Source organism: Dermacentor silvarum, chromosome 11, assembly GCF_013339745.2.
Source record: "Dermacentor silvarum isolate Dsil-2018 chromosome 11, BIME_Dsil_1.4, whole genome shotgun sequence".
Classification (NCBI taxonomy): Eukaryota; Metazoa; Arthropoda; class Arachnida; order Ixodida; family Ixodidae; genus Dermacentor; species Dermacentor silvarum.
In genome coordinates this window covers 102,141,306-102,163,675 of record NC_051164.1, presented here as the reverse complement: position 1 = coordinate 102,163,675, position 22,370 = coordinate 102,141,306, and the positions used below count along the sequence as shown (strand labels likewise).

The 22,370-nt window shown below is 45.5% G+C and overlaps 1 protein-coding gene across 1 annotated transcript; it reads left to right on the top strand.

The window, feature by feature from the left end:
• Nucleotides 1–141: 141 nt before the first annotated feature.
• LOC125939633 (pancreatic lipase-related protein 2-like) lies at nucleotides 142–21,523 on the top strand. The gene is made up of 10 exons (XM_037701083.2): nucleotides 142–455; nucleotides 3,371–3,648; nucleotides 4,803–4,949; nucleotides 5,592–5,700; nucleotides 11,245–11,361; nucleotides 12,822–12,953; nucleotides 14,214–14,468; nucleotides 16,395–16,515; nucleotides 18,298–18,474; nucleotides 21,367–21,523. The coding sequence occupies exons 1-10, from the start codon at nucleotides 356–358 to the stop codon at nucleotides 21,452–21,454; spliced, it is 1,524 nt and encodes a 507-aa protein (XP_037557011.1). The 5' UTR covers nucleotides 142–355; the 3' UTR covers nucleotides 21,455–21,523.
• Nucleotides 21,524–22,370: the final 847 nt, after the last annotated feature.

Sequence of the window (22,370 nt, the reverse complement as noted above, 5' to 3'; positions counted from 1 at the left end):
TGTGGCGTTTGATGCAGCTGTGACAGTTCTAAGTCTCAGATGCTGCACGTCGGGGAGACAGGTGCTAAGAGGTCTGAGGATTTTTTTTCCCGTTCCTTCATTTGCATATAACGAAAACATAAAAGATGATCAATCACAAAAGATAATGATCTCACACATTGCCACTGGCGTAGCGTACCTGGCAAAAAAGCCAGGGAACGCATCAGGTATTCGCCGAGGGTGTTCGGGGAAATTGTATTAAGCTTATCAACATAATTTTGATGATGAATTCATAGAGCCCAAAAAGTGTTGTATTTTTTTGTTTAACGAGCTGGAGCCCGTTGAATGTTGACCTGTTAAGCCATCGCGCGTGGTAATGGGAAATATTAGAAAAACTCTGCTTTTTGTTCTGACTGTGTTCGCTTCCGGTGCGGGCATCTCAACTTCAAGCGAGACATACGACGGCGAAGAAGAACGTGAGTATATACCGGCACGAAAAAAGATTGTCAAGATTGTTATCAGCGAATAAATTCTGGGTCACGGACGTGCTTCTGCAAGGTCATATGCCTTGAGGTTAAAGTCAAATGTCGTGGAAACAGGTCGACCTGTAACGCACAATCTTGAATTTAGGAGCGTGAAAAAGAGTAAATTTCTTTATTTTCCGTGGAGAGGGAAGGGGAGAGGGGTGTCGCCCAATTACCATCGTTATTTTTTAATTTCTCTGGGTAACTGCTTGCGAAGAGCTTCGATGGTGCTTACGCTAGCGCTTGAATTTACCTGTTCACTGATGCTGCCGATTTTGCAGAGGCATATGCAGAAGGACAGCATGAGCACACAAATGGGGCATAGCTAACAGACACTTACGTTTAACTAACACTAAATTATGTATTATTGCTATACTTTTACGCGACACGAAAAAGGTAGCCAATTACAATTGTGTATTACTTCCTCGAAAAAGATGTTATTGATTGCAGTGACCAATTACTACGCCAGCAAAATAATTGAGGAATACTAAAAAAGTGATTGATAACTTATAGGTTACTTCAGCGATGAACGCTTGCCTGTGTAGCTGTGCAATATGTGGACTTATCTCTTCCTTCTTCTCTTACAATCCTCTTTCCCCAGTGCAGGGTAGCCTACCGGGCTCATACTGTTTAACCTGCCTGCCTCTTCCTTATGACCTCTCTCGCTCCCTCCCAACTTTTATTGTCATTGCACATATACCGAAAATAACGCGAACTGGCCTGGCTATTTCATTGCGCTTTCTGCATCTATTCACACGTTGTTTATTTTCCCGAACAATTGCGTTTCGAAAATTTCGTTGGTCATTTTCTCTCGTTTAATTGTGAGGACATCAGAAGCGACATTGAAAAACTGATCTATGTGCGCGCTGGCAGGAAGCGCGGTATTGCAACGTACGAAAATCTTGCGCACAAGATTGGGGCCACGATTCTCGCGTGTGGATTCTCTGCGAAGCACTGCGCTTTAGTGTTGCTAGGGCTGGAAGAACGTGCTTTAGGTAGGACCAGTAAAAAAGCTGAAACAATGACCTGTAGGCGATTGCCTGGGGTCAACGCCCGAAGTCGCCATCACTATCGAGACATAGCAGCGCCGGCTTAATGGTTCGACGAACATCTGGTGAAGCGTTAAAATGACGAAGGAAATTAGGGGCCGTGTTGGCCCGTCCAAACGTGTGCCTCTGCGAGCCTGCTTCGTGAGCTGACAGCTGGCGTTCTGCTGTTGTTCCTGCCAAATTCAAGTGCTCGAAGCTGTGTTTCCTGCAGTTCATTGTCAAAGATGTAACTGGTTAATTCAAGCGTTTACTGAAAAAAAAAATGTAATTGAATTACAGTAAGCGTTGCCGAGTAAAAAACGTAATCGATTAATTACAAAACTGAGAAACATGTAATTGATTACGCGTAATTAATTATATGAAATTTGTTATGTACAAATTCGATTATTGCTTATGCATTAACTTACGCATAGCTAACACACATTTACTCATTATTAAACCAGAAAGAGTGGGAAAAGTGGCAAGCTGTTACATTATTAGGTATTAGGTATTATTAGTATTAGGTGAAATTGCTGATGTAGATCTGGCCATTAAGCTCAGTTTCTACTTAATATACTACTAACCAAGAGTCTGTAATAATAAATTTCTTCGGTGTGTTTTCCAACTTGGTGTACATGATATTACCGCTCCAATCTAAGTCTATAGGTCATACTTAAGTCTTTCTTGTTTTTGTGGTTGTAGACGTAAAGTTTGCACTAATTCCGGTGCGCGGCCATTAATCGACACCGGAGCTATCATTATAGACAGTGACAGCGTTTCAAGGAAGGACGCCACGTGGCCACTGTATAGCAGAAGCATTGAAATCATACTATCGATTGCCTTTCGAATAAAGATGGTAGGGGACGCTGGGTACAAGAAGAAGTCAAATAAGAAAGACTAAAATATGAAGGACATAAGTGGATCATTGAGAAATGTTTAGCTCCACTCAGTGCGCAAGTGTGTTCCTTTGTTGCCAGTGCGTCCCAGTGAAAACTAGACATAACTCCTGGTATGCGATTGCAATGAAATGTTGGGCCACATTGGCAACACATGATCGCCTGTGGTTTCGCACGTCAGGAGGTCGGAGTATTCGCAATGGCTGGTTTATATCTACATTTTCGTATTGCAATTCACCTCATCGAAAATTCACAATATGGAAGGACAATTATTCATTAAATTAAAAATTGTCGTCCACCCGAGAGTCGCACCTTTCGTAACATTCTTTTTCTTTCATGAAACTTTCTTCGCCTTGCTGATTTTCGCAGAACTGATTTGCCAGAGTCTGTGTCCTATCACTTTTGAGTTGTCGAATAACTCGGAATCGCATTCTGAGATTTGCTAACCTCCTGGTTACCTCAAATGACAGAGCGACCGCCACCCGAAAGGCGTTGGTTTCGGGTTAAATCCCCGGACCAGCCCGAGTTTTTCTTCACCTTCGAAGCTTACTGCGAAACCGATATAAGTTTTATATCGTAGCTTCAAGATACTCCAGGATTGGCGACAGTTTCTTTCTCAAAATATTTTAGCAATTTTTGAGCGGTAATCTACGCCAGCCCACCCTAATTTCAGCTAGTGAAGTTACCTGCTTCTTTCAGACAACATGGCTGCAAATCGACAAACGTCTGGCCAGAGGCTGTCATTGTTTGCGGACCTACCAGGATTCCCTAGCTTGCCAATGTGATCAAATCTAGGGTTATAACATTGGCACTGTGTGCTACCATTCATGGCAAAACGCAGTATCGATTCTACGCTTGGCATTCGAGCTTATAGTTTGGAGTTCACGGCATGACAAACTCAGCGGGGGAACGGGGACATAGTGTTTACATGCGCTTTGCGCAGGCATACATGTAAAGAAGTGCTACAGGGAGTTGGGATGCTTCGAGTCGGGAGGATTCTTCCACGCACTCTACCGACCCGTCAACTTCTTCCCCGACGAGCGAAAGCTCATCAACACCATGTTCGCCTTCTTCTCGCGTAAGAACCCGATCAAGGATGAGCTGATCATGTGGTCGTCGCCCATCAGCGACTACTCGAAGCTGCCTTTCAACGCCAGCAAACCGACGAAGGTCATCACGCATGGCTGGCTGGACGCGTTGTACTTCGGGCAATGGATGACGGTGAGACGAAACCTTGCATTGAGCATTTTTCCCCAACTCTTTTGTTTGCTCCCTTTCAGTAGAATCAGCAACATCACCATCCTAATCATCGTGATAATAATTTATTTGAGTCTTTCTCACCCAATGGGCCCACAGGTGTACTTGTTGAAGGGGGGGGGGGGATGCCCACTAGGCATCAGTATAATACTATAAAACTGTATGCAGGGCCCATAATTGCCATCTTGAAGAAAATATTGGAACGTTTTAATGTATATGTGTATTAATGTGCATTTACTACTGTTTTAATCTTTTTCTCGCGCCATTTACGTGTGTTCTAAATACCATAAGAGCAGTATAACACAATTGGTCATTGACTTAATTGAAAAATATTGAATATAACAACCAAAGAAACAGGTTTAGGCACAATACAAGCATGTCGACGAAATGAGAGCACGAAGATCTTGTAGAAAGCAGGGACCATGCTTTTACAAATTCAAACGTGCTGTTAAAGGTGTTGGTTCGATAAGCTGATGCAATTTTCGATAGGTAAGGACAGAGATGGTTTGTAGAACGAAGCTAGACCTACAATCAAGACGTTGAATGTTCATGGCGACGACAAATGCGAACATGTAGTAGCGGAAGTAAGTCGTGTAAACTTGCAGGATGGTAATATAATTTGGAGAGTTAATACGGTTTTCGTTTATTTTCAACTTCAAGGTGTAGGGACCTACGCTTTCTTGTTTGCTTCGTTTTAGTCATCCTTAGCCTAACAGACAAGTAAACTAGCAACAATATATGGTGCATACGAAGCAAACAGATGTCGTTTATCAGTTTTGTCGACAACAAATATTTTGAAAGCCTTCAGTCGCCTGAACCCGCCTGTAATATAGGTGCACTGGCAAATTGTTTCAGAAGGCGCCCTGATGATATCAAATCATAAAACCCAAAACTACGCCAACAATGTCGCATCATCCTCTCCGTCTGCCATCACCGGCTAACAATCACCTCACACCTACTAGCGGCGACCAAAGGGCCGAAAATTAGTGAACGCATTACCTCCGGATTCTAGAACATTCCGCGAAAATATTTATGTGAAGAGGTGCATAACTTGAAACGATGCTCTAGTTTCGCGTGGAAAGGCAAGTTTCCGAAATTTAGCAACTTTTTTTTTGCAGAAAATGAAAAATGCTTTGTTATTGGCTGGCGACTACAACGTAATAACCGTTGACTGGCGAGGAGGAAATGGTCTGCCTTACGCGCAAGCCACAGCCAATGCACGGCTTGTAGGCGCTGAGATAGCCGTCATGATTAAGAAGCTTCAGGTGAGTGTTAGGTAAGTTTATCGTGTACTTTCCACTAAAGTTAATCTGAATAAGAAAGTCGATAGTGTGTTTGTAACTAACTACAACTTCAATGAGAAAAAACGTTCAAGATTAGTTCGTAAGTATAACAAAGCCTAATCTGTAGAAAAGCCGACCACGGTAATTCTACAGTTTTTCTGTGTATTGCTTAGGAAAATTGAATTTCATATGATAGATAAGCTTCTTTGAATGAATTTGGTAGATGCTTTTCTTTGCGGTGCTCATGTCTGAAAAAATGAGGGAATGTGTCATTTTGACATGCTAGATTCAGTTAACATCAGTTGTAAGTGGTAACCGGTCCCGTGCCCTACCTCTGTCCCTGCCAATTTTATGCTCTATCCCAACCTCTAAATATTTCCCAATTTTCCCAACAAGAACATTGTTAAAATAACGTTAAGTTAAACTAATCACAGCGTATGTGGAATCGCTAGTCGCAAGAGTAAAATTTACAATGGCAAAAAACGCTGTTCTTGGCTAGAATGTCTTACACAATTTTCAAATAATGTATGGTATTCTTTTATTGTACTTATAAAAGAAACAGGTTCCATTTTCACTCGTATTCATTTCGCAATGACCAATTTTCACTTTGTAATCTGTCCACAGAAAGTGTTCAAAGCCAACGTGTCAACTTTCCACATCATGGGTCATAGTCTGGGAGCCCACGTCGCTGGTTACGCAGGAGAGAGAATCCCCGGGCTTGGACGAATAACTGGTTAGTGCCTTTTCAAACGGAGATTGTATGGCTCACAAGTTTTGGTGGCATTGTAGTCACGCAAAAACTCACGTGTGGTGCGTACCCGCATCGGATATGCGGGTATGAGCCAGGGACCAGAAAAAAAGAAGGAAGGAAAGAAAGAAAGAAAGATCAGGTGCGGGGAAAACTGTGCCGGTGCCGGATCACGTGACGCGAGCGACCAATCAGGGTCGTACGGTGTGTCGCGGGTAGGGAAAGGGAAGGAAAGGGGGTTGGCCCGTGCTCCACCGGGCTTCCCAGCACCCAGATGGGAAGGCCAACGTGGTGCGTTCCGCCGAGGAGCAGGCTGCGTTAGAGCAATGGTGCCGCAAACTCGCTCGGAAAAGGGCTCGTTGTCGAAGTGCCGATTCTAGCGTGAGGGCTTCCGAAGCCCAGTTTAAACGTCAGCGTCGTCTTGCCCTCCAGGAAGCCGACAACGGTGGTGCATGCCTCGGCCACGCTAGCGCCAACTTCCCCGGTGCGCCAGCCAGGTTTCAACGCGAGTTTCTCAACTGGAACTTCGGAGCCAGCTGCAGTGCGTGTGACCGGCTGTGGTTCGAGCAAAACGTGGCACTCGTCAGTGCAATTCGTTCCGAGGAACACCAAAGGAACACACGACAAGCTTCACTTAACCCTATTTCATCGACATGGGAGGGGCTGCTGGTTTTTTAACCGCGCGTTTAGTTCGTTGTAAAGCATCGAACAGGTTGATAGGCCGCCGGAAAACTGACCAACGTTTGCAGAGGTGGACCGACCAGCCACAGCTGGTTAGTGACTATGGGGTTCACTGCAGAACGTATTGAAAAAAAAAATGTCGCAGTTTCACCCGAAAGCCGAAGCATCAATTGTGATAGCAAATTAGTAGAGAGCTATACGGAATAAGGACAGTAGTTTTATAAGCTGTATAAACTTGGACATGCAGCAGCACCAGCAACACGCAGAACTGTTGTCGACGCCGACGGCGTGTTGCGCGTTCGCACCGAACGCGCGCGGTGTTGGTGACTGTTGCCGGTGCCTCTGGGGGCGGCTCGGAGGACACTAGTCGAGCAGCGTCGGAACTCTTTACTACCTTCTCGCCTCGCAACGTTTTTATATAATTACGCATTTGGTGCCGCAGCTAAACGTCGCCTCCTCTCCCTAACTCTCGTCCCCCCACGGCATTTCGCGTGACGGAAGGAGTCGCGTTTGCTCTGTATATATGGTGATTGCAAATGAGGAAAGAGACGCTTAATTCTGCAGCCCTCCAGAGAGCATGGCGCAGAACACGCGTTTGCTCTCCGCCGTGCGTTCGCTCCCCGTGAAAGCGCGCGTCCCTCGTGCACTTTCACTCGCACATACAACGTACGGCGCGCGGGGACAATTTCATCGCCGTTGACGTCATACGGAACCTGACAGCGACAGTGACGGCGACACCGACGGCAGAAATCCACTTTGAGTGTCCATATAATTTCTATCGCAATAAAAGAAATGGTTTGGCTTATCGTCTGTGCATAACGTTTCAGGCCGTGTGCCAATTTCTGTATACAGTCTATACGTCCGTGAAAAGAGACATAATATATACACCTGACCAATATATAGCACCTGACCAAGGCGGCGGTCAGACCTGCTACGCGGCAGAGGGTGCTAAGAATCTCTGGGTCAAGGCAGGCCGCCAATGGAAACTGAACCTGGCAACGTTCAACACGCGCACCCTCTCGAGTGAGGCTAGCTTAGCAGGACTATTTGAAGAATTATCAGACATTTCCTGGGATATTATTGGCCTTAGTGAGGTTAGAAGAACTGGTGAGTCTTACACAGTACTGACTAACGGCCACGTCCTCTGCTACAGAGGTCTTCCAGATAAGAAAGAATCCGGGGTAGGATTTCTAGTGCATAACAACGTAGCGGGCAACATTGACGAATTCTACAGCATTAATGAAAGGGTAGCAGTCGTCGTAATAAAGCTGAATAGGAGGTACAAAATGAAGGTACAAGCCTATGCACCAACCTCTAGTCACGATGATGAAGAAATTGAACAGTTTTATGAAGATATTGAACTAGCAATGAGAAAGGTGCAAACTCAGTATACTTTAGTCATGGGCGACTTCTATGCAAAAGTGGGGAAAAAGCAGTTTGGTGAGCAAGCCATTGGCAACTACGGCATCGATTCTAGGAATGCAAGAGGAGAGATGTTAGTAGAATTCGCGGAAAGGAATAGGCTCCGAATAATGAATACCTTCTTCAGGAAGCGCAGCAACAGGAAGTGGACCTGGAAAAGCCCTAATGGAGAAACAAGGAATGAAATAGATTTCATACTCTCTGCCGATCCAAGCATAGTGCAGGATGTAGAAGTGTTAGGTAAGGTTAAGTGCAGTGACCATAGGTTAGTGAGGTCTAGGATTTCTCTCAATTTGAAGAGAGAGAGAGTGAAATTAGTCAAGAGGAAACAGGCCAACCTAGAGGCAGTAAGGGTAAAAGCAGACCAATTCAGGCTGGTGCTCGCAAACAAATATGCAGCTTTAGAACAGGGAGATGAAGATAACATAGAGATAATGAACGAAACCGTAACTAGGCTGATCTCAGAAGCAGCAATTGAAGTGGGAGGTAAAGCACCAAAGCAACCTGTAGGGAAGCTCTCCCAAGAAACAAAGGACCTAATAAAGAAACGACAAAACATGAAAGTGTCCAACTCAAGAGATCAGATAGAATTCGCTGAACTGTCAAAACTGATCAACAAGAAGAAAGTAAGAGATATTCGAAATTATAACGTGGAAAAAATTGAGGAAGCCGTAAAATATGGACGCAGCATGAAATCAGTAAGAAGAAAACTAGGCATAGGACAAGGCAAGATGTATGCACTGAAAGATAAGCATAGTAATATCATCAGCAATTTCGATGACATAGTAAAAGCAGCAGAAGAATTCTATACTGACCTGTACAGTAGCCAAAACAACCAAGCTTCTTCCATTCGAAATAGTGATGAACCGGATACAGAAGCTCCTTCTATAACTAGCGATGAAGTTAGAAGGGCCTTGAAAGACATGACCAGGGGAAAAGCGCCTGGAGAAGATGGAATAACAGTAGATTTAATCAAAGATGGAGGAGATATCATGCTTGAAAAGCTTGCGGCCCTTTATACGAAATGCCTCACAACTTCAAGTGTACCAGAGAGCTGGAAGAACGCCAACATTATACTTATCCATAAGAAGGGAGACGTTAAAGAATTGAAGAATTACAGACCCATTAGCTTGCTTTCAGTATTGTATAAAATATTCACCAAGATAATTTCCAATAGAATCAGGACAACACTTGACTTCAGTCAACCAAGAGAACAGGCTGGCTTCAGGAAGGGATATTCTACGATGGACCATATCCATGCCATCAATCAGGTAATCGAGAAATCTGCGGAGTACAATCAACCTCTCTATATGGCTTTCATAGATTATGAAAAGGCATTCGATTCAGTAGAGATATCAGCAGTCATAGAGGCATTGCGTAATCAAGGAGTGGAGGAGGCATACGTGAATATCTTGGCAAATATCTACAAAGATTCCACAGCTACCTTGGTTCTCCACAAGAAAAGTAGAAAGATACCTATCAAGAAAGGGGTCAGGCAAGGAGACACAATCTCTCCAATGCTATTCACTGCATGCTTAGAAGAAGTATTCAAGCTCTTAGACTGGGAAGAATTAGGAGTGAGGATCGATGGCGAATATCTCAACAACCTTCGGTTTGCAGATGACATTGTCCTATTGAGCAACAATGGAGAGGAATTACAACAAATGGTTGAGGACCTTCATCGAGAAAGTGCAAGAATTGGGTTGAAGATGAATATGCAGAAGACAAAGATAATGTTCAATAGCCTGGCAAGCGAACAAGAATTCAGGATCGCCAGTCAGCCTCTAGAATCTGTAAAGGAATATGTTTATCTAGGTCAATTACTCACAGGGGACCCTGATCATGAGAAAGAAATTTACAGAAGAATAAAATTAGGTTGGAGTGCATACGGCAGGCATTGCCAAATCCTGACTGGGAGCTTACCACTGTCGTTGAAAAGAAAAGTGTACAATCATTGCATTCTACCGGTGCTAACATACGGGGCAGAAACTTGGAGGTTAACAAAGAAGCTCGAGAACAAGTTAAGGACCGCACAAAGAGCAATGGAACGAAAAATCTTAGGAGTAACGTTAAGAGACAGGAAGAGAGCGGTGTGGATCAGAGAACAAACGGGGGTAGACGATATTCTAGTTGACATTAAGCGGAAGAAATGGAGTTGGGCAGGCCATGTAATGCGTAGGATGGATAACCGGTGGACCATTAGGGTTACAGAATGGATACCAAGAGAAGGGAAGCGCAGTCGAGGACGGCAGAAAGTCAGGTGGGATGATGAGGTTAGGAAATTCGCAGGCGCAAGTTGGAATACGCTAGCGCAAGACAGGGGTAATTGGAGATCGCAGGGAGAGGCCTTCGTCCTGCAGTGGACATAAATATAGGCTGATGATGATGATGATGATATACAAACCTGCGCCATCATTTCATCACACTAAAGTTGGGAAGAATCGAAGCTTATCAAGTACTCGTGTGACTTTGACATTCCGCTGCTGAACTTCAAGTCCCGGGTTTGATTCGCGTCCCCGGTGGCCGCAGCATAACGGTAGCGGAAGGCAATAAGATTCCGTGTGCTTAAATTTAAATGACGGTAAAAGAATCACAGGTGTAATAAACTATTATCTGGAGCTCCAGACTATGGCATTTTTTTTCATAGTTTGAGTGTGCCTTGAGACGTTAAATCCAATAATTTTAGTTTGATAGGAGAACACACCTTTGCCCAGGCGTTCTTGTCGTGCTGGGTATACATGGCGAAAACACCTGCCGTCTAACTATGGCTGTCTAACTGGTACGCCGCACTCTCTCGCGTATAAGTTGTGCCAAAGTTTTAGAAATCTTCTCGTGGCAAACTGATGTAGAAATTCGAGACTTAAGAAATCTGAATGCGAACGCCTCCTTTGCCTGCAAATGTAGCTTCACGGCATCAAGTATCATGTTGCTGTGATGCCGAATTAGTCAGCAGGAGAGTGGAGCAGTGAGAGGGTGTGACGGAACTCACAGAGCAATCGTGTTTAATCTTTTGCCTACAGCTTCGCTTAGCGTTTGCAACCTCGTAAGGTACTTTTAGAAAGGTGTGAATGTTTTTGCATGCTCTGATTTGCGTGGAGTTATATGCGAATACATTTTTTTTCTATTTTCGAGGATTGTAGTTTACGGTGCGCGCAATACAGATAAAAAAAGCGGTATTTAATTATTATGCAACTGCGAATTTTTACGAAAAATAAGACGTGTCATGTTTTCGCTTTGCTCATGCTTGTTATAAATGGGGCTGTTGCTGTATGAATCGTTATACCAACTTGCCCAGTTCGCCATCCTAACAATGACTTGATAAAAGTGCTGGTTCTAATTCAGGAAGGCCGATATAATAGAAAACGTAAGGGGGAATAGAAGACAAGTTATTGACGCAAACGGCCATACACATTGGAATGCTTCCAGGTCTGGATCCCGCCGACCCGTACTTTCAGCACATGCCGGCTTTCGTCCGCCTGGACCCGACTGACGCGCGCTTCGTAGACATTATCCACACCGACGGAGGGACAGTTCTCGATCTGGGCAAGTAATGCGAACCCGAACTAATTTTGCGCGCGCCTACAGGCGCGCGCAAAATTCTCGCTCACGAGAACTGAGCTTCACGACAGCTGCTTGACCATAACCTCAGAGATGGCGCTCGCCCCAAGCGTGCTTGCTGATCTCGGAGGCTTCGTTTAATTTACTGAGACTTACCCAGAAAGAGAGAGAGGGAGCAAGACCTACCTAGAGGGATGTGCGTCACTGCTGTCAATGTTCGATCGACTCTGTAGGTACTTGCGCTAAAACGAAAACGTAGGGCTCCCACGCTGTGAGACGTGGGAGTAAAATTTCCTTCTGTTGGCGTGTTTCGCCATGTTTTTCACGGGGAAAGTGACGCCGTGAGGCACATCGCGCATCGGTGCTTCACGCAACAGTTGCTCTGAATTTGTTTGCTGTTCCATACGCGGTCGTGTTTAGATTGACTGTTGGTAAAACTAATAAGCTTACACAGTGAATTAAGGAAGACATGTGTACAGAGAAGGCGAATACGGGAAACGCTCCCTAGAACCCCATGGAATAGAAGGGTAGCTGTGAAGTAACGCATACCTTCCTACTTGGGTCTTCAGATTAGGCCTGCAAAACTAAGCCTGTTCTAAGCCTGTAAAACTAAGCCTGCACGAATATTTTCACGCCTCGCCGCTGTGGTCATTCTAGGTTGAATTAAACCCGCCTCTATTCAGGGTATCGCAACTATCATGCACCAATATGTAAAAAGTATCAAATGCCACGTAGCTGGACAGAATCAAGGTAATGTTGTTTGCCGTCACTTGGAGATACTCAGATTATTATTTGCATTCCGCCTAATTACATACTATGTGTCATTAATCAACTTCTGAAATATTATAATTAGATTAAAGGTGTGAATGAGAAAATTGTAGAGCAACAATAAAAGTTTCCGATGCAGCTTTCTGCAGCTCAATACATGAAATTGTTTCTCCGAGCGTGAAAGAAGCCCGCGAATGCACGCAAGATTGCATAGCGACTAGCCGCTCGAGGCACTTTGCGTGTATTTGCGGGCTCCTTTCACGCTCGCAGAAACCCGCTTATGTAGCACGTATTGAGCAACAGGAACCTGTATTGGGAGTTTTTCAGCGTTGGTCTACAATTTTATCATTGACACTTTTCATCTAATTATAATATTTGAGATGTTGATGGATTATTTAAGACTAATTATGTAATTAGGCAGAATGCGAAAAATAATCTGAGTATCTCCAAGCGAGCACAAACAGCATTAACTTGGTTCTGTCTGAGATACATTGGCATGTTTTTAAATCTTGTGCTTGATAGTTGGGACACCCTGTATAAAGTCTTCATTTGAGAGGTCGAACGTTGCCCAACAGTTCTATTTCGTTCCTCATATAACCTCCAAAATATGATTCAAGTTTGTTAACTGTCAGATCCACGCAACTCGTGATAATATCGACCTTGTGATCCATGCTCAGTAAAGGGAGAAGGCCTCGGGATGTATCAACCGACGGGACACCTGGATTTCTACCCAAACGGCGGAAGTAAAATGCCCGGATGCTCCTTCGGAACGAGCATATCCTCCAGCTTCAGCAAAGGCCTCATGCAAGGTGAGAGAGATGAGCCTGCCATACCACCAAGTTTATTCAGTGGATCAGCCACTTTGCAGCTAATCGTGCAAACTTGAATGCGGCTCTAACGCATGCATTACGCCAGGGAGGAAGGCTTCCAGAGTCGCCACGACATCTAACTGTAGCTCAAAAATCTAACTCCTCATTGTTTAGTTTTTTTTTGTCTTTTTGTTTTTGTTTGTTTTCGTGAAGCCTACCCTGCAGCATAGATGTTTACTTAAACGAGCGTCTGTTACTTTGCATGAAGGCGACGGAAGCATACAGAGAAAATAACTGTTAACCTTGTTTGAAATTTTGAAATAATGTAGAAAATGGAAATGAAAGTGGACCAAAAGGAAACTTGCCACAATTGGAGCCAAGTCCGCCTCTTGAAGTTAACGGGTGTGGCGCATTTCTATTGAGCTGCCGCGGCGCCTGACCTGCCGTCCGCTCTGTTTTGTATTAGTGTACGTGTACTGGGTCTAGCCTTGGAAGTGTTAGCCAGCGCCCCCTCACGGGCCATGGCAACGGACCTGCAACACTCGTTCAACCTAATGCAGTGGTAGCGAAGTACGTGAATCCTAAGAGCAGGCAATCAGACTATAAACACTCCTTCGCTCTACTGTACATGGCCTCTAAGATCACCGCCGTTGTGTTATCGGAGGTCATGCCTCAGGGCACTAGGGCTGCCAAAGTCGAAACCCTAAATGTGTACTGAACGAGGGTCTCATGCCTTTGTATCAAGTTTGGTAATCCAGATCTTCAGCGGATCCCGTCCTGCACCGGCAAGGTCATTCATCTCACCACACCACCTTATCTGCTTCTGTCGACTTTGTTCCCCTTTCCTCACCGCTGAATTTTGTGACTTGAACGGGCCACAGTCACTATCTCCGATTCCTGCTAACTCGAAATCACTGGGAGAGGCCTTCGTCCTGCAAAGAACCTAACTAGGCTACTACTGATGCGCACAGATCACACTACCAAAATATCTTTTGATAAGAAGGCACTCCGCGAGAATTGAGAGTGGGACTTTCCGCAGGCGTTGGAGGTATTTGCACGCTATCGTGGAAAGTATTTCAGTTACTTTAACCAGCGGGAACACGTAAATTTAGAATTGGGCAAAGCATAGAGAGTAAACAGGAACGGCGAGTAATTGACCCTTATTCGCAGAGTGAATCACGACATATAGTTTCGGACGGTTACTCTGCAATTGTGCACTGATGTAGTGTTGGCCCCTACGAAGCACTGTTCTGTCCGCAGCCATGCGCTCGGCGGTCGTGTGTAACCACGAGCGCGCCGTGACGTACTACCTGGAGACGGTGAGTGACCGGAGTTGCAAGTGGATGGCCTTCGTCTGCCCCTCGTACCACATGTACAAGCGGGGCCAGTGCTCGGACTGCGGCCATGATGGCTCTCGCTGCGCGAGAATGGGATTCTACGCGGACGAGTGGAAGCCTCGGAGCAACACATCGGTTCGCATGTACCTCCAGACCATGAGCGTGTACCCATACTGCGGTGAGTCTGAATTGCAACCTTCGGCAGGTGGTGTGTCGGGTAACGAACCGACACGCACGCCATTGTTTGTTTTGTTTTGTTTTGGTTTGGTTTGGTTTGGTTTAGTTTTCCTTCTACGGGGATGGCGCATACCCACTGCGGCGGATGGGCCAAGATTTGGACGGTATTAGGAAATTGCTGTTAATACTAAAACTGGTGAAATTGTCAGGAGGAAATGAATAAAAGAAATAATTCAAGTATGCGGAGCTTAGGAGAATCTCCCTGAAACAACTATGAATTCCTTCACGGCTGAGCAAACATCCCTGTGGTAGTTTCCAAGAGAGTAGGCTTCTAGAGGAAGAATATTCAGAATAGAAAATTTTTTAACCAAGTTGTCCGAACGTGGATTCTAAAATGCTATTCCTTAAAGAAGAAAAACAGTGGCAGAACAAGCAACAATGATCTGTAGTCTCATTTTCTCCACACATTGGGCACAGAGAGCTTCATCATCTCCCCAAATTGGACCAGACCAGCTATGTGACGATAAAAGTTTAATACTGGTATTCGACAACGTAATAACGTAAAAACTACTTCAGTTTTTCTGGTCTGAAAGGAATTTTTGTGCCGTTGTGGATACTTTGAAAAATTGACTGTAGCCTGGTTCAGAAACTCTCGAATAATTGCATATCTTCTGAATCTAGCACAAGTTAGGTAAGCTGATGTAGGAAGTAATGGTGGCTGCCCCGATCTTTCTCTTTTAGTGCGACCCGATCAGAATGATGATGATATGTGTGCGGGGGACGCGGCTATCGTCGTTTTCTGTTTTCACCATGTAGTTTCTATAGATCGTCGTGTTCGACTCCCCGTGATTCCATGGAGGGATGGCATCCAGTGATGCTTACGAAACAAGACAGCACAGGCTCTGTTCTAATAGTCGCGGTAGATGGCTAACCAGACAGCTAAGTGTACAGTGACCATCCTAAGGCTGGTTCTATTTCTGAATAAGCTGGTAAAATAGGTAGCTTCACGAAGACAGCATCGAAGCAAAAAAACTATGCTTGCTAGTTTGCTGTCCAAACAAGATGGCGATTGAGCAGAGGGCTTAAAAACTCGGCTGGAAGGTTGCATGCTCGCAGGAAAACGTAGTAACATTTTCTACGTTTTCTAGTAACAATGTACGCTACGTTGGGATTTTCACAGTTCCGCACACACGAAGTGTTAAAATACTGCTATGGTGTGTGCTTCTCCTAGCTTTCTTTTTTGTTTTGTTTTGACAATAGGCGGCGTCATGTCGCAGAGCCGTCTTCCAGATGTTTTAGACGCATTCAATTACTTGAGATCGCAGCTGTCTTCTTAGCCGTCTACGTAGACCGCCTTCGATCCTGGCCAGAATTAGAACACGCCCGCGGAAGTTCACAGGCAGGTGGAGGCTTGAAGTGATTAAGAGTATTCTAACAAAGGAATGTAGCTGAAGCAGACGTTTCGGCACCGGGACTTGTATTTGCCAGGGCACCCGTCGGTTTATAAGGCGGGTACAATCACAGTCAGGCGTCCGGCTTTTCAAGGCTGTGTTGCTCGACGAAGTGTCCGCATAGACCGCTATGATTACTGTGCAAGAACTAAAACAAACGAAACGATACAACTCTGGGAAATTATGGCTTCTGGCTCCATGCCGGCAATTTCCCATCACGTGGACAAGTCTTCCCTTGTCTAAACGTCGGGTGCCGCGGCACTTACTCGTTCGACGCATCTTCATCATTAGGAACCACGAGTTTTGTAAAGCCCATTAAGATTCTTTTTGCAGTCGCCTAGAGCATTCCGCTTCTCCGCCGTATAAAACATAAAATTTATGACGTCTTAACCTCGCTGATATAGCTTTTTAGTTCGACCATACTTATTTTGCTCCTATGTCCAAGTGCACAATTATTGATATCGATTCTTTTTCAGCTTTCCAGTATTCTGTGATAATTGAGCTGTACAAGGACGATCAGACCGTCTCGGCAACGGGTTATTTCACTCTCACCCTTGACGGCGAATCTCGGAGCGCCGACATTCAGATCAACAAAAAGTACGTATACTACCGCTCGTACTCTACACGAGAGCATCAGTTGCTTAAGTGGACTCGTCTGTAGTACATGATCGCCTCAGTTATGAGACGTAATAAGAGGGTTAAGGTAAACAAAGTCTTTTAAAGGAAGCTTTAGCTTCCTCCTAAATCGACGCAGTGGTTCCGGAAGAAAACAATTTCCCAGTTCCCACGTATTTGGACAGGAGCTCCTGAGCTAAGCCTTTCTCTTAACCCCATAAGTGTTTCGGACGAGCTCAGCCCGTCAACGGCAATGATCCTGTTTTCCAGGCAATTGGGACTAACTCCGGACGTACACTTAGGTTTAGAGCGCAGTTCTAGGGGTGCCCCTTCCTTCGGCGAGCGTCGGCGTCCTTCGGCGTCCCTAGTAACCGAGTGAACGTGCACAACGAAGGATCAAAGAGCGAACGCGGAGCGCAGTGGGAGATGAAAAACGGCGATAGCGAAGAGAGCGTGAGGACTAAAGCGGAAGAGGAGAGTGCAGCGCTACCCTGAGGCGGAAAGCGGAGGAGGGGGGTATGGCGAAAGCATGAGGAGAAATGCTTATTGCCGTGTAAGGCGGGCTTTGCGGCAACGATGGCTTCAAGATGGCGCCAGAGTAGCGCGCGTCGTCTCTATGGAAACAATGCACTGCATGAGCGAATATCTGTCTGCGGCAACTGCTGTGAATCGCGCCCACGTGTCACTTACGCGCCACCTCTCGCGATCTTCCGACAGTCGCATTGCACTTCGCTCTGTTTGCAACATGCCGCATGAGACAGATTGTCCGCGCCAGCCAATAGATCGCGAAATTAAAACACGTATACAGTTGCGCTCAAATTTCGCACTAGGACGTATCGTAATCGTCGGTGAATTTTTTTTCTGCTACATAAACGGCTGCAGCACCAGCGTTAGAAATCCGCGGTTATTTCGAACTTTTTTTTCTTTTACAACGTAGATGCCAGCACTTTTTCATCGCCTCGAAGTCCGCATTGCTTCAGAGTCCGATTTCCTCAACATAGATGGCAGCCATTTCGTCAGCGCTGGACAGGCGCGTTTATTGCGCGCTCTGTTTTCTACTATCCATAGCAAGATGGCAGCACTTCGTCAGGGCTCGAAGACCGCGTATTGGAAATCGTGTGCGCTTTTTCGTGATCACTTCTGCCCCTGACAGCTCGAACATGCGCCGCGCTGCTCCACTCTGACAGTGAAAGGGAGAATAAACGCCATGCACTAGAGTTTGGTTCCTCCAGCGAAGAAGATCATGATAGCCTGATCGTCGCTTCTGCTATCGAAGGAAAAATAAAGCATTGTTTCCTCGTTTCTAACTGTACCGTTTGTCACAATGAAACGTACATATATATTGCATAGTCAAAATGTAAAAGGCGGTTTTCACGTTTAAAACATGAAGCCAATTGGTGGAAAAAGCTTCAGAAATGTTTTCGATAGAATGAAGTGTGAAAATAAGCCATAAGAGAGCAATATAATTTCACTTCTGATAAAAATAAGAAAAAAGACCTAAAGGTATGTCCGAAAAAACAAGATATCTCCCCCCCCCCCCCCCCCCCCCCCCCCGCCTCCCTCCGAAAGAATTAAAAAAAAACAATATTGAAAATGCAAAGTACTGCCGGAAGTCTATACCAAACTAACAAAACACGCTAAGAGCGCAAGTTCGTGACTCCGAGAGCAAAATGTTGGCGCCGAAATTTACGCTTTAGTTTTACCGTTCACACATCACTGGGGCACATCAGGTTCTCCGACGACATACTATTTTATCACGCGCAGGCCGCTGACGCTGTACCCGAGGGCGCAGCACACGTTCCTCGTGACCACCGACAAGAACGTGGGCAAAATCATTCGGGCGTCTTTCTCTTACGAAAGCAGCCGGTACCTGTTCTTCCGGACCAACCTGCAGCTGTGGAGAGTGCGAGTGCTGTCCATGAACGAACGCGTGCTCAGAGAGTAAGACGCCGATTCGTCGGCCTTTTGTTGCTCACCGTCCCTCTGAACTTTACTGTATATCCCCCTCAGTGACGAATTGTGATCGACTGTCGATAAATATATGAAATTTACATAATTTTATGCCAGGTGCTGCATACTCCATTAAGAGCAAGTCAAGGTGGTAGAATGACACTTTCTACATTTTATGATGAGGCACCATAATCTAATTATTGTGCACTCAGTAAAGATACGTCTTTTTTTTTCATAATAAAGAATTGAATCACTAGGGTGAATTACTTGCACAAGTTAATTACTGGTTGCAAGCGTTAGTAGAAAGAAAAATGACAGCAGATCCACGAGGTGAATGATGATGAGTGGGCGAAGCTCCGGAGGGAATCATCGGATCACCCGCTTAAGGGGACGCTAGCACAAACGCGTTAGAAACGTGCAGTACTCTCTAGTAAGGGGGAGCGGCCACAGCGTCTTACGCAGCCATTTACACATGCCGGAACGTGCACCGCGTTTGCCGACGCCATCACATGACTGCTGAGAGAGTATACCCCCCGTATTCATAAACGCTCCTCGACTTGAACTTGACTTGCCACCGCTTTGGGCAGCGCGTTCGAAACGCGTTGAAGGTAAGGTGGAGAGGCCACAGCGTCTTACACCAGCTTCTTACACGGGCCGTAACGCGCTAGCACAAACGCGTTAGAAACGCGCTAGAAACGCGGCCTTTCGTTAATGTTGGGTATTTATAGCCATCGTGGTGCGTTTGTCCATGTCCGCTTCGTGGCGTAGTGGGCTAACGCCGCGCGCTCGGAAGCGAGGGGTCCCTGGTTCGATTCCGCGCTACGGACACAACTTCGGAATTTTTTTCTCATTTTTCTCAGACTGGTTACACACTACTACTACTACTACTACGACGGGGACGGAACGGGTGCCGCTATAAGGAGCTTCGCCCCTAAAAAAATATTTAGCAATCGCTACCGAAACGTCCCACATTAGGCCACCCGTCAAACACTGTAGTGCCTTCTCCAAAGCGATCTTGGGTAGCGATGAATTTCCCTCAGAAGTAAAATGAAGGTACTTATAGTAAGGTGAACGTTCAATTTACCCTAAGCTTAATTTTCGTGGTCAATTCCTTGCCACAAGTGCACAGAAATGGCAATGAAATGGCAAAAATAAGTCGCGTCCACAAATGTGTGCACCGTGATTGAAGGGGCTTAAAGACATCGTACGGAGTACTTTGTCTTAACATAGAACATTTCTTTTCCTTATTTATAACTGTGTATAAGAGATCATATAGCGAACTTTGGCCGTGTCCCAATGCTCTCCGTTGACGGCTAAATGGACAGCTAAGAGACAGCGGCCATCTTAAGCCCAGTTCCAACTCTGACGAAGCCGGCAAAAGAGACACCTTCGAGAAGACAGCATCGAAGTAAAAAAATGTCGCAGTTTCACCTGAAAGGCGAAGCATCAATTGCGATAGCAAACTTGTAGAGAGCTTTACGGAGTAATGATATTAGCTTTATCAGCTGTATAAACTTGGACATGCAGCAGCATCGGCAACACGCAGAACTGTTGTCGACGCCATCGGCGTTTTGCCCGCGTTAGCTCAAAATGCGTGCGGCGTTGGTGACTGTTGCCGGAGCCTCTGATATAAATAGGCACTTGGTGCCGCAGCTAAACGTCGCCTTCCTTCCCTCCCCCACGGCCTCTCGCGCGTATGAAGAAGGCGCGTTTGCTCTACATACATGGTGATTGTAAAGGAGAAAAGAGACGCCTACTTCTGCAGCCCTTAAGCGAGCACGGCGCAGAACGCGCGTTTGTTCTCCGCCGTGCGTTCACTCCCCGTGAAAGACGCGCCCCTCGCGCCCTTTCACTCGCACATACAGCGTTCGGCGCGCGGCGACGATTTCATCTCCAAATGACGTCATACGGAACCTCACGGCGACGGCGACGGCGACGCCGACGGCAGAAATCTGCTTTTGAGTGTCCATATAATTGCTATCGCAATAAAACGATGCAGGCTACTTTGCTACAGTGTACTAGTACACTGTAACTTTGCGGCCCATACAAGATGGCAGCTGGTCAGAAAGCTTGAAAACTCGACGGGAATGGTTGCCTGCACGCAGGAAAATGTAGGCATGCTTTATTGTGCGCTTTTGTAAGCTGCTTTGTGTTTTTCGAAGGTTGGCTCACGCAAAGCGTTCGAATGCAGCTCTAATGTGTGCTTTTCTCAGCTTTTTCTTGTGCACGTCTGGAAGTCGTAGAGACGTCGTCCGAATGCGTTCTTTTACTTGGGCTCAAAGCTGGCTTCTTAGCGGTCAACGTGGACCGTCTAAAATGCTCGCCAAAATTGGAAGACACCATTTGTCTTGTCATAGAAATTGTTTTATTTTTTTCTATGCACAACCGTCTATACGACATCGTATGGAGTGCTGTGCCTTACAATTTTTCCAACCTCGATACATATCTTCTCGCGTTGACCACAGACACAAAGTAGCTGTTCCATCTTGTCATACCAATGTGTATAGCCACTCGATCATTCCAAGAACGTGCATCTACTGCAACCATCTTCCCAGCACCGTTGATATCATTCAAAACACTTACAACTCCAAAGGAGCTTTAGAGAATTATCTTTAATTTGTGTTGATTGAGTTAATTGTTTTGCTATATCGTGTATTTATTTTTCGCGCACACCAATGCACACCAATGCAATTATTTGTATTGCTAATCAGACGTTTAACGTTGCACCATTTCCCACTTTGATAGAAATCAGCCTATAACAGTAGACGTGACATTCGTTCATGTGAAGTTTTCGATTTCGAGTCACAATTTGAGCTGAAATTCAAGGTTCATTGCTTTATGCTGCAGCGGTTCTTAATCTGTTCCTTTTTTTTTACCTTGCAGTGAAAAGAAGAATAAGACGTTGGCCTTCTGCTACCACGACAAAGCTGGCATTCCGCCTGGGGAAGGTGCTCATTTGACTCCGTGCTAACGTTCTCGCAAAACTCGAAAAAAAAAAAGGCATGACTGCAATACTGGAATGAAAGTGACATCTCAAGAACGATGGTGTAGCATTGTAGTCGTTTTGCTCTAGATTCCTGCTACTGTCAGGTGGATGACAATTTTACGCACTCAAATTCATTTTTTTATCCTTCGCCCAGCTGAGCGATCAACCCAGTAATATAACTGGGCGAGGCTTCGGGCGAACCAGCGTCATTGGGCATAAATAATTGAAAAATGAAAAAGAAACGTTACGAAATACGGCCACTGCTGAAGCAAGTGCCCGCAGAGATTTTCAGAACGTGGGGACCACAAGGACACCGAGTTTCTTCGCACTTCAAGTACGCATTCTGCAACCTGATATTTCGCCATGTGCTCGTGTGTGCGACCACGCTGCGTGCGTTTCGATTTCGGCCTGGTTGCCCTGATCGTGAACGTACTTTGTTTTAGTTTTTTTATGTATGTCTCCTGAGAAGTTTTCAGAACCCACGCACACCCATACACGGAGAGAAGACAGCTGTGCTAGTTGGTGCTTATTACAGACTTGAGACATCATTAACTAGCGCAAAAAAGGACATTTGGCTACGGCAAGCTAGAAGCACAGAAGACAGAACAATAGAACTGTTGAAGTCTAGACTTCTGTCCTGTGTGCTTCTTGCTGTCGTTCGATGTCCTTTTCGCGGTAGTTAAAGACGTCTTAAGTCTATACATGGAGGTCTCCTGACAGATCGAAGTGGGGGGGGGGGGGGGGGGGGTGTTCAAAGACGTGAGGTCACGTTCATGGACCGATAGTAAATACCTTCAAAGAAGGCGACTGCATGGCAAGGAAGAAATGGCACATATCACAACTATGGGACCATGGGTTATGCATCGCATGAGTTGCATTCGAAGCTTCGGCGAATTCGGAC